The 19469-nt window shown below is 40.5% G+C and overlaps 1 protein-coding gene across 1 annotated transcript in view; it reads right to left on the bottom strand.

The window, feature by feature from the left end:
- Positions 1-18264, bottom strand: part of LMBR1 (limb development membrane protein 1) — a 76923-nt gene extending 58659 nt beyond the window's left edge. Inside the window, exons 1-2 of the mRNA XM_040589830.1 lie at positions 17958-18264; positions 2322-2394 (exon numbers count right to left, since the gene is read on the bottom strand). Coding sequence (XP_040445764.1) covers positions 2322-2394; positions 17958-18020 — 136 coding nt within the window. The 5' untranslated portion in view covers positions 18021-18264. The remainder of the gene's footprint in view (positions 1-2321; positions 2395-17957) is intronic.
- Positions 18265-19469: the final 1205 nt, after the last annotated feature.

Here is a 19469-nt window from a genome sequence, read left to right as displayed (position 1 = left end):
GGGGGGGGTTGCCAGGATTAAACTTTTTTCAATCAACATAACTACAAAGTTATTTCACTTAATTTAAATAGGCAGATCAAAACCTCTTGGAAACATCTCCCAGAGGGCTTTACAATAAACAAGCTTCAGACTACTACTGTGACTGCTGCTAGGAACTGTCCTTTTGAACATCCCAAACCACAGAGAGCAGGCAAGCTAGAGGGAAGTCTTAGGGTCCATACTAACTACTACTATAAATCCCTAAATAGATGTTTCATTGTCAGAATTTATGCATTTTTAAGACAAGAAAGCATACCCAGAACAGTAATGATGACCATTCAGTTGCTTCCCCTTACTCATCCTCCTCCTGACACCTGGGGATTTGGGGAGGCAGGGGAAGGAGAACTGTTGTTCTTGTTTGTTTTGGATTTAAGGTACCATGGCTTCTTTTCTGGTATTTCACATTTTAGACCATTTTTGTTCACTTAATTAATATTCCAAATTTTTGAAATACTATCAACATTTAACTCAGAGGTCAATCACTAGTATATCCTTCATTTATTCTCTACATACTTCTCTACATATATCTATCTGTACACATACATACACATTTCTACATTTGAAATAATTTTAGTCAGCTTTTTTCTTTCAAGTCTCCCAGATTTTCCGTGAGAGGTAACTCAAATTTATTAAAAGTCTAAAAATAAAGCCAGGTGTTTCAAGTTCTTAAGAGTCATGCACACACTTGAAATAAACATGTAGCCACTAACATCATACTATTTTCAAATTCTTCTTGGAAAGTACATTGAGTTATTGTTTCTGTTTATTTGATGGGAATCTCAGGGTGTTTTGAGAGACTAAGTCAAGGTCTCTTATGAATCATTTTGGCTAAAGAGCCTGTTGTAGAAACAGCAAACAGTTTGTCCTGAAAGAATTCCAGATGTGTTAACTCTTCAAACTTATCCTTTCAGGAAGATCCTAGCAGGCTACAAAGTTTGTCTACATAAATGTTCACACAGCTTTCATAAAGTTACGACAGCTGCAAAGCAGTTCCTCTCAGCTGATGAGATCAGCTGCCAAAAAGGTAATAAAAGTGTCTTTACATCCAATAGTGTTTGACAAACCCGCTCCTCGTCCCTGTTCTTCCCTATCTCCAAATGGCAGCAGCTTCATAGTATCCAAAGTACATACCAGGATCAGAAAATCATATCCATCTTACTTCCTATGTTTAAAGAGATGCACTTTTTTTTAAAGGTATCACATTTCTTCAAGAGTTTACTTTTTTAAATGTGAATCCATCTATGAAAGCAGCTCTGTCGTAACACAGGTCATTATAGTTCAATAAACAGTTGCCCTTAAAGTTCAAAGTGCCAAAATCATAATGCATAAGAATGCTTCTCCAGTATGACCGACTCTTACCAAACAACACAGTCCCAGGTAAGCTGTCAAGAGTCAAAGATTCTGCCACCGTATACAGATTTTTATGCTATTTGTCTTTAGAAGAAATACAGAAGAAAATGACAGGGGTTCCTACAGACTAGTTTCAGGCAGACGCTGTTTCCAAAGTAAACCAAAAAAAAAAAAAAACCACCACCAACCAACAGGGTTATCTCAAGGAGTAAGACTTCAGTGGTGAGTTCACAAGGAACAGGTTAAAAACACTGAATTAACAGTACCTGAGCAAAGCAGGATTTTTAGAAGAAATCTGCTGCTTCACTTCTGTATTACAGGCAACCTTTTCACTTTACCAGCTAAAGCTCTGAACTTGATCTTGGTGCTAGAACACAGCCTGAAGATACTTATTCTGGAAAAGCTGACATGAAAGGAGAACAACAGAATCTAAAGGCAAGGGAGGCAGAATTGTCTACTTGAAATTTTCCACTTTCTTCCCCCTCAAAACAGTTAAGATTTAGGCGCCCTGGCAAGCCACAACAGAACAACTGATTGTTGCCATCCACACCACCTCTACAAGAGCCACCCACTCTCACTCAATCGCAGAGTGCCATGGACAGCACTCACTGATCCTCTTCTGAGATGCTTCAAGTGCACTCCCTTCCTCGGTTGCTGATGCTAGAAGGCACATTGAACGGTCTGAGAATTGCCAGAGCAAGCACAAGGGAGATGACAGGAACGCATGGCTCGGGACAAAGGGAGCAGAACAGAGGGCAATAAAGCAGCATATACAATCAGACCAGTCCAAGCTGCCATAGACCAGCAGCCTGAGAAACACTTTTGTTCAGAGAGCTAGTTCTGCTTTCCTTGTGCAGGCAGAGAGAAAAAGCATCACCTATTTACTTGAAGAACAGAATTATTTTTGAATCTATGAAGAAGTCTGTGCTTACCTGCTTTCCTTTTGTATCTTGTGATTATAAAGTAGGAAACTATGTAGAGAACAGCAAATAGAAGAAAACAGATCTGGAAAAAAACACATTGCATTTATTAGGTTGTGAAGAAATGCCTGGATTATAATAAGAACAAACAGAAAATGCAGTAACAACAACTTAAAATTGAATTCAGATCAACAAAAGTGCATTCTATGTAATTCTATGTAAATGCCAACACTTATATTTTATATCTTATTAATAGAAAGTTAAGCCCATTGAGAACAGTTTAATTAGAATAACAGGCATTGGATCAATATATGGCCAGCAAGTTTTACATTACAATTAAGAAGAGTGTCTTATTTACAGTGCAGTTTCTTGTTTGGGGGAGGGGTGGGTGGGGTAGGTTGTTTTTCTGAAGTTTGAATCCACTCAAGTTGTAAAAGTTAACACGCTTTGTATTCCCTTCACATGTAAGGTAAGGGTAATCTTCAAGAGCCCACTGCATAAAATACAATCTACTTTGGAGTAAACTATCAACATAAGTGGAAAGACGAAAGCAGTTATGTTTATTATTTCCATCATGTCTTGAATCAAACAGGTTCCAGGTGACATTTCACCCAAGCGAGACTCATCTGCCTACAGTGGTTGCCTAAGCCAAGCATGAGCTAGTCAAACATGATGTTTCCTTTACGTTCAGAGACCAAGGGCACAATTTCCCTCTTCATAAAGTAGGTGGCTTATTTAGGTCAGAGGTACCTTGAGGCCACACCATGACTTCATCAAATTGTTTCCAAGATTTAGCATTAAAAATTCAATACAATAAGGTAAGACCAAAACACCTAAAGTATGCTGGAATGCTTAGAGGAAAGTAATTGAACAGCAAAACAGTTTAACCCTCCAAGCCTTTGTGGGAAACAAAATGAAAAAACACATTTATTTGCTCCTGAATGAGGCACCAGTGGCTTGACACTGCTTCCTTAATCTGGTTTGTTGATACCTATTAAAAATGTGAGTCAGTCAGAAATGAAACAAGAACGAAGCATGCCATTCAGCCCTGCTGCGGCCCTTAGCCTTCACTGGTACCTGAGCAGTCACAGCGCACAGTGCTGCATACCACCAGTGTATCCTGCTTTCTGCTGGCTTGCGGGAAACAGATTACCTGCACACCACAAGCTGAGAAACTAGCTGAAGTAGCCCAAACTGCCAAGATTCTTTTGCTTGTGCTCAATACGAGGAGCGACCTAATAAGCCTGAACACACAGCAGTTAACCAATTGAATCTGGCAAAACTGTTCCAGCAGATTTAACCATTAAAGTGAGTTTCCCCTGTTACCCCATACAAGATTCTTATTTTTTTCAATTGGCCCTGCCTGGATCTGCAATTCATAATATTAGCACCCTAAATGGGTTCTACTTCAGTCTGAGCTTTAATCTCCTTTGTGGTCTGAAATTGCAAAATTACTTTACTAGGCAATAGTTGATCTACTTCTTTAATCAACCATTTAAAGATTTGTTGTTTTAAGAACTCACTGTCTTAAAAAATTCAGGAGCAGAAAAGGTACCCTAAGTGAAAGGAAAACATGAAAGTGAAGGTAGTGATGATAGCCCTTAAAAAGTGACATCTAAATAAGCATATTATATCCAAAGCAGAATCAGAGGGGGGGCCAGAATATATCACCCAATCAAGAAAGACAGACTTTTTAAGAAATGCTAATAAAAATAAATGAGGAGTTATTTTGTGTAGTTGCGCATTTTAGATTTTAAAAATAAATAAATAAATAAAGGAAGTGTTTGAATATGGCATTTGGGTGCCTGCAACTGCCATACAGATGTCTCCTGGGAGTATTACAGTGCCATAGGTCTGAAAGTGGCAGCTGAGCTCATTCTCTGTGCAGGCAACACACACACACTGGTGATACGTATCTGAAATACAGATGCAGAAAGTTAGATTTCAGAGCTAGATCCGAATTCAAGTATTTAATCTGAATACAGTTCACGACCCCAGTGCTCTAGAGGATGCCTCAAAGTGGAAAAGGTTTCGCTAAGGAATTTAATTCTTTAAATAAATAATTTCATTAATAAAGAATGTTATTAAGATAACAGAACATTCTTTTGTACAGTATTTTTTAAACAGGAAAAACAAAATAAACTGAGAATAGCCTTGGGTTTTCAGAGTACTCTGACGCAGCTTGTCCCGTCAGTATCAGAAAACGCAATGCCAGTGCTGAAAGAGAGTCCTTCTCTAAGTTTCCAGTTCCTCTGAAAATAAGAAAAAGGCTATGGATAGAAACACCTGATTTTAGGCATCCACTTTTGAAAATCAGGTATCACATAAAAAAAATAATCTGTCAGACCCAAATAACACTGTCCCTGTGCAAAATAAAGATCTAGTTAAGTTCATTTTTAGTTTACTTTTATTTAAGGCAAGAATTTACTTGAAGGTTTTTTTGTAATTACAATTACTGCAATCTTGTTGGTATCTTCAAATAAAATGGATGACTTCTATCTGTGATAGCAAGGATAGCAAGGTTACAATGAAAATGTGGGTCTGTACTTACAAGGTACCACTAAGATAACTGAGGTATTTTGATGGCACAGCAAATGAAAGCTGTCCAGTAACATGAACTGTCAAACATCGTATTTCCAGTTTTAGATGACAGCTACTTTGCAACTCAGCAATAAGGTGTAACTATATATCTTGGTGCAATTATCCGTCTACTTCTTTCAGAACTGAAAACGATTTTATAAATATTTGTTACAGTTGTTTATTACTGAAAATTCATGTAATTTTAAAATGACCGGCAAGAAAAATAAGCAAATTCTACTCAGTGAAAGCATCAGAATCTTAAAAAAAGAGAATTCATAAATTACAAGTCCTTCATACTGACAAGTCAATAAGCAAACTCAGAAATATTACTTCAGTCTCAATTTATCCTTGGTGAAATCTACAATCCTGAAGTGTTTCTAAGCATGCATTCTGAATAGCTTTCTAAAGGGAGTAACAAAAGCCAGCATCCTAACTATTTTTAGAGTGGAACTCAGTTAAGTTGGGGAAAAGGAATGTGTTGCCCACGATAGCCAAAGAACAGACTCCACTGTCCTGTCACACTGCAATCCTGAATTCTTACTCCACACACTGTTCTTTGTTTCAGGATATTTTTGTACTACCCCAAAAAAATAAAATTAAAAAAAAAAATCCCTTGTTTGTACTTGTTCTAGCTTCAGTTCAGTTCACATTTCTCAATTATGAATGGCTGGGCTTGTATGCAACATTCCAGGTAAGCTCTTATGGCTATACAGAGCAGCACTAAGCCCTTCTTTCTGTACTGAAAATACTTCAACATGTTCACCTAAGAATCACACTAGCAACTTGGCATTATCCTCTGATCACTGAATTCACCCATGCTGACCCCTCCAACTGCTTCCATCAGCGCAGCTCTCAAGTTACAGTAGAAACTTGTTTTTAGGGTTCAAGTTCATCACTGTGCCTTCCCCCCCCCCCCCCCTTTTAAAAACCACACCTTAATTTCATACTACATCTATTATTTTGGGGTCATCAAGTCCTTTCTGCACCATGTTCTAACCCTCCTTCGTATGGACTGTATCTCCTAAAGAACGGGTTTTCTGCTAACACCATAATGTTTTAATTCATTTTCACCTAAGTTGAGCACGATTGCTCTTAATACTGACACCCGAGGAAAATTAATAGTAGCTTTCTTCCCCAAAATACAATCTGTTGTCATGTATACTGCAGCCAGTTTCTTACTCACTTTACAGCTCTTCTACTAAGGCATGCTGACCCTAGCTTAGGAAACACCTTTCAATGTATTTCCTGGATGTAGCCCTTGGCATATGCAAAAGAAACTCCCTACCACATCATGCGGCTTCACAAATACAGTTCTTAACAACCCCTAATTGGACTTTCTTAAAAAACCTTTGGAAGAGGGAAAATTCACATGTACATATGTCCGCAGTACCCTAAATCATCTGTCAACTTTCATTTCTGATCACTTATTAAAAAACATAGGTAGTCATACTGACATAGGGCACTAATGAAAAAGGAACACCACACATGAAGCTGTATCAATACCTTCAGTTAAAGAAGAGCCTATACTCTTGAATTCCATCTTTTCTTCAGAAAACTATTATACGCGACAGTATTGGAGCCAATACAGTGCTAAATTCCAATCATACTGCAAACTATGTTTTCAAGCAAAAAGCAGCGGTTTATGCCATCACCTATCTCTACAAGAGCTGACAAAAGTTAAGGATGCTGCAAGCACAGCAAATTTAGGACAAGCTGTATTCCTCATAGACCCAAGTTCTCTGCAACGAGTTTGTCACTGGGGCTCAAATGAAGCTTTTCCAGGTTTGACTTGAGGAAGACAGGGAAGACACTGTGCAGAGAATGTACACAACTGATGAGATGGGATTTCTGACATTCCCCAACAGTGTTAATTTAAAAAAAAACACCACACAATAACTTCCAATCTTTAAAATTATTTCCTTAAATCCATTCCGACTTTAGAGAGAAAAACTAGTTGTGGATCTGTTGCTATAGGTAAGACTGCTCCTGAGAAGCTGCTTTAAACCGAGCTATGGCAAGTTTTCACATTACAGAGGAAATACACTCAGTCCACATTTGACCAGCTGCATCAAAATACAAAGGAAATTAAGAGGGGTTTGAAAATTTTATATGGTTATAGCCAGTCAAGCAAAGCAATTCTTAACATCTGTGTTCCCCCCTCCACACCACTCAGTAGTAACTGAAAACAAAATGCATAGATTCTATGCTGCATCTGTGGGCTGCCTTTTAACAGGACTCATATTAAGAAGTCTTCAAACCTCGAGCATATAACTTCACATCGCTTTGCATGGATTAATACAACCTTTGATAGGATGATCAAAAATAAAGCTGTCTTTGCTTGGAGTTCTTCATCTTCATTTGGGAAAGGAAGTACCTTCTGCTCCCACTTAAGATTATACAACTAGACACGCTGAGAGGCTACTTTTGGAGATGCACTGCACTACATTCTTAGGCATCTTGTATCCAGCTCTTCCACAGAGTCATACTTTTGGATCTGTCATCCAAAGTCATCCAAGTATGATCCAAGTGATACTTTTGGATCTGTACCAGACAGTTCTCGGCTCCTCTGAGAATTGAGCTAGAGATAAACTGCACGCATTTCAGTTCATAACTATGTGCATCCAAGGGGCTGGCACTGAAGAGTCCAGCATCAAACATGAGCAGTACAGATCTGAACTAACTCAAATTACATGGTACTTATCCCTACTGACAGTTACTAAAGATCAGCTTTAAAACTTTGGCACTGAAATTCATGCCTCAGATTGATAAAGCATCATCTTCTGTTGCAAGTGCTAGAGCAACACTTTCATGCTAAGAAAGAACATGCTCAAAATATACAAGATTCTCTCTTTTTCCCCTTATGCACAAGACACTACGATGTTTCACAATTGTAATTCATGTGCATTAAAAGCTGCATTTTTGTGTACAGAAAGAGCAACACACTTTATTTATATAGCATGGTATTCTTCCCAACTGTTGTGCAGGGAATACAGCTGTAGTTTATACTAGGAAAAAGCATACAGCTGCAGTGTCCAGTAATTGTTCAATATCTGACAACCAGCGTGCCCTGGTAGCAAACATTCCAAAGAGCATCCTGGGCTATATTACCAGAAGCAAAGCCAATAATCACAGGAAGTAATTATCTCTCTCCAGTCAGCATTCACATGTAGTTGCTATGTCCAGGTTTGAGCCCCCAATATAGGAAAGGCATCGGCAATTGCAACAAGGAAGATGACCAAGATGGTCAGGAGGCTGGAACACTTGCCTGGTTGCAGACAGGCAGAAGGACCTCTGCTTGTTCAGCCCAAGGGCAACAAGGCTTCAGGAGAACCTAGCAGCAGCTTGTCAGTACCTACGAGGAGATCATTAAGGTGGCAGAGCTGGGCTCTTGACAGTGGTGCATGGTGGGAGGATGAGACTGGAGGTAAGTAGAAATCCCCTCCATGAGGAAAGCCAAGCAGTACAACCAGTTGCCCAGCAAGGTTGTAAAATCTCCATCCTTGGATGTTTTCAAGTCCTAAGTAACCTAGTCTGATGTCATAGCTGATCCTCTTCTGAGCAGAAGGCTGGGGTCCAGTCAGCCTTCTTTTCTATTATCCTGAATAAATCAGCACCATTAGAAACTTTGTCACCTCATAATTTATACCCTTCTCCAGGTCATTATTAACGTGTTTAGAAGTATTAGTGTAAGCACAAACCCCTGCAGGACTGTGTCAGGGATGTCCTCCCACTATGAAAAAGCTGTACATCTTACAGAACAACAGCTTTTAGCAATAAGGAACCACCACAGAACTCTCTTGGAGAAAGAAGTCACACACCTTAGCAATGCTCTTGGATTTAATACACTTCCAAATGCAAAACACAGATTCAAGATTTCTACTTGAAAAGCATCAAAGCAGACAAGTGATCATTTCCTCTCACTTGACTGCATACTAGCGTTTAGAATAGGGAGAGTAAAGCTGGCAGAGCAAAACAGACAAGTAAACAGCATTTTACTATGCTATATATGAAATGAAAGATCAAGAAGCTCCAAAAAACTAAGGAATAAGGAAAGTAAAGGAAAAAAAGCTTTAAAAGAAAGTGGCTGCATCAGTATTAAAAGAAAAAAGCGACTGCTATTAAATCCACCAGCATTTCTATGCAAAGGATATGCAAAAAATAGTAGCTACAGACATTATGAAGAATATAATGAAGAATATCTCCACTTCTTGCTGTTACTTTACGGAATGCGTTCTTTCCCCTAAATAGAAAAAACAGCATAGAGAAAAGGTAGAGGTCACTCTTGGTAACACCACCCTGTAGAATATGTCTAAGAACACATTTAAGAGTTGAAAATTGAACTGTCAGAGTTTTGCTTGACTGTGTTTACTACCTACAGAAAAGCAGTTGTGTTGCACTTCTGGAGTTTAATTTCTGGAACAGAAAACAACTAAACATAGCATTATACACCCATCTTACTGCTCTGATGCTGAAGTATGTTAATGCGCATTAAAATGCCACACAGCAACTAATAATCTTCCTCCTACTGTCCCACTTGGCAACTACTTTTGTTTACTTGTGGAAAGGACAGCAGGAATAAGCAGTAAGAGAACACAGGTGGAGACAAGTAGTTCTGCTTGGTTTATTTCTAATAACTCCATTGTCCCATCAACATCTATAAAGCAAACAAGGTGTTCCACCTGTTTTGGATGTGTCAACACTAAGTTACCTGTAACAAACTATGCACACTAAAGGAAACTAAAATTTTTAGCTGTTCTCTCAGTTTGAGCTTGGCATTCATAGTATCATCTGCTCTGGCCATCTCATTTTTCTCAAAAATGAGATATTAACTATTTATTCTTAAAAACTCTGTGCTCTGTGATTAAAGTTCCCTCTAACCCAGCCAGCCTGACAGGCTTAGCAACACACTAAATTCAAGCTTATGAGAAAATGTCAAATATGTCTTATGACTACAGATTAATTGAACTCATTAACACAGCCTATTAACACCTATGATTTCCCCCACATGTATGGTCTCCTCTCAGGACTCCTCCCTGGCTTAAAGTATGTGCAAGAGGATGACCCATGGTTTTTTGCTGGTTACTAAATTATTAAGAAATCATAAGTAGTTCAGAGGCTGGGTGCCTAGACTTGCTCATCTAGGGAAAAATTCCAGGATCTAACAAAGTATGACGTTTCCAAAACTATATTCTGTGTGCTAGAAATACTGCTAGCTGAAGATAAAAAAATCTAGAGCCCTTCAGCAGGTAGCTTCCATGTGCCATTTACTTAAACTACCTTCACGTTAACATCACCAGCAGCAGAGCCTCACTTCAAACTAATGAAGGAATTCAAATCAACACATAAATTTGTTAGCTTTTACATTCCCTTTTATATACTTAATGGGAATGTATTTATGTTCTGGGTAAAGGGGGAAAAAAAATGTTACACCACCTCCATGATCCTTAGTAACAGGCCCAAAATACCTTTGTTCAGGGTACTGAATTCTATACCCAGTAATACACTCAAAATTCCTCAAAGAATGACTGCAAGTCATTTTTCTTTGACCTGTATGGGCTACAGCAACGCCATTAAAATCAGATTCAAGAATATTTTTCAGCATTAGTACATGATGTAAAAACACCCTCTAGAATTAACACCAATGGCACCAACCTAGATCATACTAGCATTCCGCCACTGAATGAAAGTATTATTAAACATTTTACAGCCAGGCTATAATAATCAGTTATATTGAAACTTCACAGAGTCATTCCATTAAAAACTCTTTTCTGAAAAAATAACCTCAGAAGTCTCATTAATATAACAAACTTGATAAACAATCTATTTGTGTTAAGGCAGCTTCCTTGGCTAATAATAATTTCCAGGACAAGATGCCTATCTTAGAAGACAGAGCTAATGAATTTTCTGCTCCTAACTCATAGAAATACTTTTGTTTGTCTTCTCACACATACATACATACCTTACGATTCAAGTAGCACACTTTTTTTTCCCCACCGCCACTGCCAAAACACAAGTATATTTAAATGGCAACACTTGCATGTTTTCATAATTCTCACCAATTGTGCAGACTCTCTACTGGACATATCACAGTTTGAAACTCAGCCAAAATTTTAGACATGTTACTGTTGTCAAATTCAACAGAAACTCATCGGCATCAATTCTTCCCATCAGCCAAATACATTGAAAGTACAGTTACAGGTAATGGAAAAGATGGGATACTTAAGGCATAAACAGGCACTTAAAAATCAACAGTCAACTGTGAAGCACCACATTTCAGTGACAACTGTGGAGCCTAACAGTGGAAACCACACCACTATAAACCAAGAAGGTGAAGGGGGAAAGAAATCTTAGACACATGCTGCTTCCATCCTCTATACTAAACTCAGACATACACTGATTTCAATGCCATCTATACGCATTCTACTTGCTATGGAGAGCACAAGTGATACGGAAACAGAGGAACTGAAACAATGTTCTATGGAATAATATTTTCCAGTTAATCAAAATTTTCAAAGCCAAGTTATTATCAAAGTGCTCAAACATTAAAACAGTATAAAGCACTGGGCTCTTTCTTGGAACTATGTTGATGGTAGTTAGAAATAACTTTTAACATATTCAGTTAATCAAGAAATTAGAAACCTCTGTGTGGGAAGCAGCTCAGCAATACTGCAATGCATATTCAACACCAAGTTGATGAAACATCAACATGACCTTTGTCACCATCTTCATAGACCAAATTGGGCCCCAAAGAGCAACAGATCAAAGCTCCTGAACATATGAAGCAATTTCACTTGTCATGTGATGACTAATAAGGGGGTTACAGCAGTAACTTATACCAGGTCATCTCCACCTAGCTGTATGCTTACCTGCTAGAGTGATGCAACAACCAAAGCTGTTATTTATCACATGCATAAAAACATAAACTACAGTCATGACTTTCAAAGTCTCTCCTGTTCCTGTGTTATGTTATGCAAATTCTCGCACATTAATGTTACCAGGAAGTCATTTGACATGTTTATAGGAAAGCTTCAGTGGTTTTCAAAGTAAGAGGGAGAATGCAAAGAGTATTGCAGAAGTTAAGACTTTCTAATCGAGTTATCACTGCCCTCCAAAATGAGGAAAAATATCAAATTAAAGAGGGGATAGTGAAAGACAGGAAAGGAGAAAACCCTGCAGCTAAAAAAAAAACCACTTATATAACCTTCAAATAAAAGCAGTCAGCTTATACCAAATGAAATGTTTTCTTTATATAGTCTTCCTTAACCCAAATTTCCATCTATGTCACCAGAACTGAATTCTCACTTATAACTTCACTGGCAACATGCTTCAGATTCAATCTCCACTCTGACATTACCACCATCTCCTCTGCTGCTCTGCTTTCTGCTTCACCCACCCCTCAAGCCTCCTCAACATCTCTGAAAACACTTCTTTCCAGAGAGTCTTGTGCTTATAAATTCAAACACATTCAGTATCCCTACATCACAGCAAAGATTAAGACGTTCATTACAACCCTACGATCTCTCAGTTACATCCTGCCATCTTGTCCAGTCCCTCTACATGACCAGCCATCCAAAAAAACCCAAGATGGATATGCTTGTCTTGGCCTTTTAATCAATAGCAGGCTTTGTTTGCTGTCAGTTCTTTCACTTTTCATTAGATTTTCTCAAATCTACTTTACACCTTAATCTAAACTTTCTTAATCAGATGTCTGTACCTTCCACAAAGCGTGGTGTTGCCCTTTTGATCAACTGCTACCACAAAGCAGCACACCAGTGTTCAAAACGAATTATTTGGACTTGTAACTTAATAGTAACTTTTTACACTTCTGCCTTTCATGCTTATTTTATGTAAACAGAAAACGTGGAACTCTACAAAAGTTGTTCCTGTTCGGGGAATACGCATCCCTCTATCCACTTGTCTTTGCCAAGTATTTGGAGATGCCTATTGATTCCAGATGGATTCACCAGGACCAGCAGCCAGAAGATGACTCACCACTTCTTAAAGTTCAGTACAACACCCATGTTTACAAGTAAAGATATATTTTTAAGATGACTGAATGATGCCAACATTTTATATACTTAATTCCATCACATGTGCACCTATCTTTGAGCCTTGTATCTCGCCCCACTACCACAAATATTTCTTCATTCAGTTAAATTCTTTTCTAAAATATTTAAGAAAAAAAAAAGCAATACTGAGAAACATATGCAAAAGTTATTTTTGAGATACAAGAAGCCATTTAAGATATAAACTACTCCAACATTTCAGCATATAGATAAAAAATTGAAAGGCATCAATTTTATTGATAAACTTGCATAAACATTCAAACAAAACTAATTCAGTATTTGTAATAGGTTTGTTCTTAAAAAATCACCCATGCTTCTAATCAGCATTTTCTTCCTGGCCCACAATCAGAATACCATCACTTCTGGTGTAAAAAATAGCCTGTGAAGATTTTGTCTGGAACATAAATTTAAGGAAGCAAAACTGCTCAGGAAGAAAAGCACACTACCAGCAGGAGTACAGTGCTCAAATCAGTGTTCTCATTTTATAGCCTATAGGGGACAAATGCCAGCAGGAACCACGCTGCATTAGTTCATACAGAAGAATCCCGAACACCTCTCTACCCCAAAACAGGACAAGAGGATAAAAGGCACAAAAGGAAACCAGAGAAGAAAACAGAGCCAGTGGTGTTAGTGTGAAGCTGCAAACAAAACAAAAAAATCAAAGACATGACACAGTTGCAACTACCTAAAAAGGACTTTCTGAACTGCTGCACATTATTTTTAGATTCAGATTGACACACATATACACAGCAAATAACCATTGTATCACTAGTAGCAAAAAATTAAAAAAAAAAGCACCCCACATTTAATTTTTAAAAGTGATATGGTACCAAAAAAAGCCTTCTTGTATAGTGAATTGCATTAAGAATTAGAGAAACTAAGTTTTGCTAAACATCTGGCATCTGAAGCCTACCTCTGAAAATATTTAGTCTTTCAAATGGAAGCGTTTGACACTAATAATCATAGAACTATATATTACACCAGCTTCAACATCTGCCTGGACTTCCATGGAACAATTATAATAACACTTTTGCATTTTAACTTATTCTACCAGGACTGATTTTTTTTCATTAGGTATTTATTAAGTCATTTCCAAATGTACTATAGTAGTTCTTAAGCCTTCCAACTTGTAATTCTATAGTCACCAAATTGTTTTCTTCCACAGTTTTCCCACTACAAACGCAAGCACAGTGTGTTTATTTTGCCAAGGAAACCTCATAACCAAGTGTATGTGCATGTTTTTACAAACTCAAAATCCAGCATTTTGTAAATGGAAAACATAACATCAAAAGTTAGATCTAAATTTTAAAAATACAAGCTAATATTCCAGAATAGAAGATTCAATCTGGGAAAAGAGGAGTGTAAAAATATTCTAAAAAGAGTATACCCAAGGGAACGCAAAGAAACAGAATCACTGCACTTATTTGATTTGCGTTTTTCTGAAAAACAGTTCACAACAATACTAGCAGAAAATGGAACACTTTATAATTACATTGTATAAACAGACATACCAACAGGACACAAGGGAAAAGCAGTTTTCTAAAAGCTTAAATATCTTCCATAAATGTTCCAGGTCTCAGCGAACTATAAATGCATCTAAAGCCTAAGAAAGGCAAGCCAATTACGTGTACAAAAGTAACAGATAGTATCAGACCAGCACAGAACATTGTCTGGCCTTTAAATCTCTCTCATACAAATGCTGACAAAGTGCAGAACACAGACATTCCTCTATATTTTGTAATCAACTAAAGTTTCTTTTTAGAAATATGCCCTTTTTAGTCAGAACTGTGAATGATTCTGGCTTTATTGAAGTCAAGGCTCTCATTGACTTTGAGCAAACTTACGGCTGTGCCGTTCTCTTATACTGGGTCATCAGTTCTCCATCTCCACTTTTACTTCACTCAATCTGAATTTTAAAAGTTCACAGAAGTCTGAAAAAGTCTGGGTGTTCTCTGCAACTGTTTCAAACAACCAGTCCTCTGCATGGCAGACTCACATTTGAAATGCCGTGCTGAAACTAAGCTAAGGAGTTAGCCTTCTATAAGTAAAAGAGCATCCTCATGAAGCAACAAAATACATCATTTTCTTGCAGACAGACACCCTCTTGAAAAAAAACAGGTACCATACAGACACTCCAAATGAGGTCAAGCCTGAATGGGCCCGAATTAAATTAATCATTAAAGCACAGAGACAGTCACCTCGAAAGCAGATGAAGGATTTATTTTTGTAAAAAATCATCTTCTACTACCCTTGCTCAATCTATAAATGTGTCAAAAACATTTGTCTTTTCAAGGTGGAATTAGCAGAAGTTGGCACCTACGGACAAGTACCACCAGCAGAAGGATAACAAGCCTTTATTTTTTTGTTACATAACACAACCTGATGGAAAACTTTGTAGCTTGTCAGTTCAAAGAACAGATGAATTCTTAACTGAAGTTAAACTTAGTGTGCCCTTAGGACTCCATCAGAAAGCACAATCTAGAAATTCTGTATCTATTCAAAGCAAATGAAGCAAAATTGTAAAAGTGAAAAGGGTTTTCTTTTTAACTACATCAACTTAGTTTGGTTTCTCTTCTCCCATGAATGTATCATTTTAGCTTCCAGTACAGATTGTGCCACACAACTAGATCTCCAAAGACAAAACTCCCAAACTGCACAAACCCAACTTGCTCCTTACAGGCATACAGACATTTCCTCCACTGTAAAATTATGCAACAAACATCAAATCCTTCTATTAACTGCTCCACTTCCCCCAGCCTACCTGCAACTGGAACAAAAGTCTTGTGCATGTGTCAGAACATGGATATGTTCCCTCATCCAGCTGAGGGGCTGATGATTACACCCACTACCCACACAACTGTCTTTTTGCATATTTTAAGAAATTATATTCACCATATAACTTCATGACCAGCAAAAGCATGAATGATTAGGACGGGATGTTGACATAATGGTACATGTAAGCAACATACTCTGTGTACTTCATTATGCTTAAACTAACCACAAGTGTAATCAAACTTGCAATATACTTTTGCAGCATGTGAGAGTCACAAGGACACTCAGCTGTGGATGGCAGCAGTTCATGCACTCATAAAACCCTGTGGTCTTCCAACATAAATTAAAGACAAGATCACAACTGTAACGACGCATGATTTAAAAGGCAAAATTGTCATTATTATCCCCACTGATTAAACAATAATATTGATGGTTTGTCATCAATATTAAAGATCAAAGTACAGTTTCAAAAGCAAGAATATTCTGCCTCCACTGTCCAAATAAAGCAACACTGCACCTCTAAAATGAAAGTTATTTATGTCTATGTGATTTCTTATATGACTACCAAGGGGAAGAGTTACCAATTGCTTTAAATAGGCTAAAAAAGTTTTAGGGAAGTGACTGCAGCATAGATAGGCTACTTCTCCAAGAATTTATTAACCTTCACTGTTTGTAACAGTACCTGGAGAGGCTGCACACAGCCATTCCTTCAGACTCAAAATCTGTGCACCCTACCAGGTACAAAAGCACAATATGCAGCATACAATGTATCTGAGCAAGACTGGTGAATGTAAGTAGGAGATAATTCGCACACAAAGAAATAAAAATGGAAGAACGGACACTAGGGAAAAAGATACCTGCTAGCATCCAGAAGGGAATGCATGATTTGTGTACACACTTGCATTTTCATAGCATAAAAGAGACTAGGATAATGCTTAGAGACTTCTTTAGAAGAAAGTATTTCCTTTTATGCCCCTCTCATGACATTCCACTCACAAAACACAGAAGACCCAGAAAATCTTGTAAAGCGACAGTTCTCTTCGTATGGACTTTTTTAGCGCTCCAGAAAAAAATATTCCAGAAATTTAATACTCCACCAGAAGAAAAAAGGTCTTAATTTCTTTTCTATGTTTTATAAATCCCTATATCAACACACTAGGGGTCCAAGCAAGTCTCTGTTATCAAAGAACCTAGCCATAGGCCTACATAAATCAGTTAACAGTTGTATTTAATATTGTCTCCCGATACAGCTCAAAAACAGCTCAAAAATAATTATTAAAATAACTAAACTGTATTTGAATTCAAGAAATCCATTATTTCTTAGAAAGCAGTAACTGCAAAGAGAACGCAATTACCCAGCTGAGTTTGGACAGCATGTGCACAGAAGACAACACTGCACGTCTCCTACGTGCAGCACATACTTCCTTCCTTGAACTGAAGCAGAAGAGACAGAAGCCCCATCAAAACACCTCTGTCAGCTTTGAATAGTCCTGAAAACAATTACGAGGCAGTCAGAGAGGAAACCACAACAGCCCTGTCCATCTGCACGTTGAAGTGTAGCGTTGCACTTGGCTACAGAAGGCTGAGTTAGATGGGACAGCACAGGGTTCTGCGCTCCGCATTGCTCCGCTTGGGGAGCCCAGGGCATGCAGCAGCACTGGGAACAACACGAGGGGTTAGGGAAAACATGAAGGTTACACACATCCGTGGCAAACAGCACAAGACAGGAGGGTCTCAGGGTCACAAGCGGTAACACGAAATCCCAGGCGCACCGCACAGTAACACGGCTGCACTCGAAGGCTGAGGTGTTGAACGCATATCGCAGGGCACAGGAGCACACGTTCGGAAGCACAGCCACGTCCTGCATGTGTGCACGCTACTTCCCCTCCTCACGGCAGGCACAGCCAAACCCACGGCGGGGTAAGGCTGGGACCGCCCCCGCCCACCCCCGCGCCCCCCCACGCCCAGCCCGGGGCAGGGAGGCGCACACCCGGGCTGGAAACGGGAGCTGGGGGGCAAGGGGGCAAAGCAGCCAAGGTCAGGCAGGGAAAGAGCGGGACAAGCCTGCGGCTGCCAGGCGACGGGACGGGGGGGACGGGGGGGGGGGGGGGGTGGGGCGCAGCCAGGCGGGGAAGGGGGGTCCCGCGGCAGCGCGGCCTCGGGGGCACCGCAGTGACAGGTCAGGGAGGAAGGCGAGAGGGTGCCGCGGGGGCCCGGCGGTGCCGCCTACCGTGTACTCCCGCACTTGGCTGTGGAAGTTCTGCTCGCGGATCGTCACCTCGTCCGCTTCCATCCTTCATAGTCCCGCGGCCCCCGCGCGCAATGGCGGCCGCCGCCGCCGCGCCTGCTCCTGCCCCCCCGGCGGCAGGCGGGCCACCATGGCCAGCGGCAGCGCCGGCTGCTCCCCCGGGACCTGGCAGCGGCTGACTGGCCCCGGCAGCGGCGCTGGCGGCGGGCTCCGCCGCTCTGTCACCGTCCGGCGGGGCGCGGAGGAGGAGGAGGAGGAAGGGCGAGCGGCACCGCCTCAGCTCCTCCTGCTCCGTCACCACGCAGCGTCCCCGCGCACGCCCCGCCCCAGCCGCCCGGGGAAAGGCGGGGCTCAAGGGTAGGAGGCGTGGTGAAACCTGGCGAGGCGGGGGCGGGGCTAAGGCTAAGCGGCGGGAGGGCGAACCGGCGCCCAGGGGAGGGGCTAAGAGGAAGGGGCGGGGCCGGGGTGAGAAGCGGGCGCGCGGCGGGGTGCCGGTTTGACCTGCAGGGTCCGCGGCCGCCTGGGGCCTGCCCCGCGGAGCCCGGAGGGGCGGGGAACCGGAGGCGCCAGGGGGTGGGTGGGGAAGAGCTCCGGGTGCAGGGCCGGGGGGAGCCCCCCTCCCCAGTGAGGGAGGTCACCTGTGAGAGCCGCCCTGGCCCCGGGGGTCGGCCCGCAGGGTTCACCCGCGCCTGCCCGTCAAGGCCCGTCAAGGAGACGGTGCGAGGAGGGGTCACAGCCCCGCTGAGGGAGCAGGACAGCCGGCAGTGCGGGGGATCCCGTCCGGGGCCCTAGCTGAGCCTCCTTGAACTCGGCCCGCCCTGTAAATGCCTCAGAATTTTCAGTTTGAAAAATGGTACTTAAAACTTAAGTTACAACTCATCTTCTACTTGTCTGGAGCAGCTTTGCTGGGTTTTGGCCAAGTGCTGCAGTAGGAAGGCACAACCCCCCAGCTGTTCCTTGTTCCCTCTATACACACGGGCAAACCTCTTTGTTTCTGAGTTTGCAAGTAGATCAGTTGTCTAAATATACACAAAAAACTATTAATCTAGGACACTATAAATTATAGATAGTGATTTAGCAAATCAAACACTTATTTCTATCCAAATATCTAACACTGTTCCAAGGAAGTTCCAAAAATAAGGATCCTTGCTTTCTGCCTGTTTACATCTATTGATACATTCATTATATATGATATTCATGCCAATTATAATTGAGATTATATTCATTCCCCAGCCTCTGGCTCATTTTCTGGGTTAAAAGCAAATGGTGAAGTATTTATTCGATTTTGGAGTTAGCAAAAGTAATCTTTGACTGTCTAACGCATTTCTTGTAGTTCTGAATGGATGCAGAACTTCCTTCAGCTTCAGTATGACCAGAGTTTCACCCTGGTTCTTTTGATACTTGAGAAGATACAGACAAGGCACATTCAGGCAGAACCACGCCACAGGCATGTGATGGGCACTTGACACCTTAACCAAACTAGCGGTAGTTTGG

Source organism: Falco naumanni, chromosome 4, assembly GCF_017639655.2.
Source record: "Falco naumanni isolate bFalNau1 chromosome 4, bFalNau1.pat, whole genome shotgun sequence".
Lineage (NCBI taxonomy): Eukaryota > Metazoa > Chordata > Aves > Falconiformes > Falconidae > Falco > Falco naumanni.
This window is presented reverse-complemented; position numbering and strand designations above follow the sequence as displayed.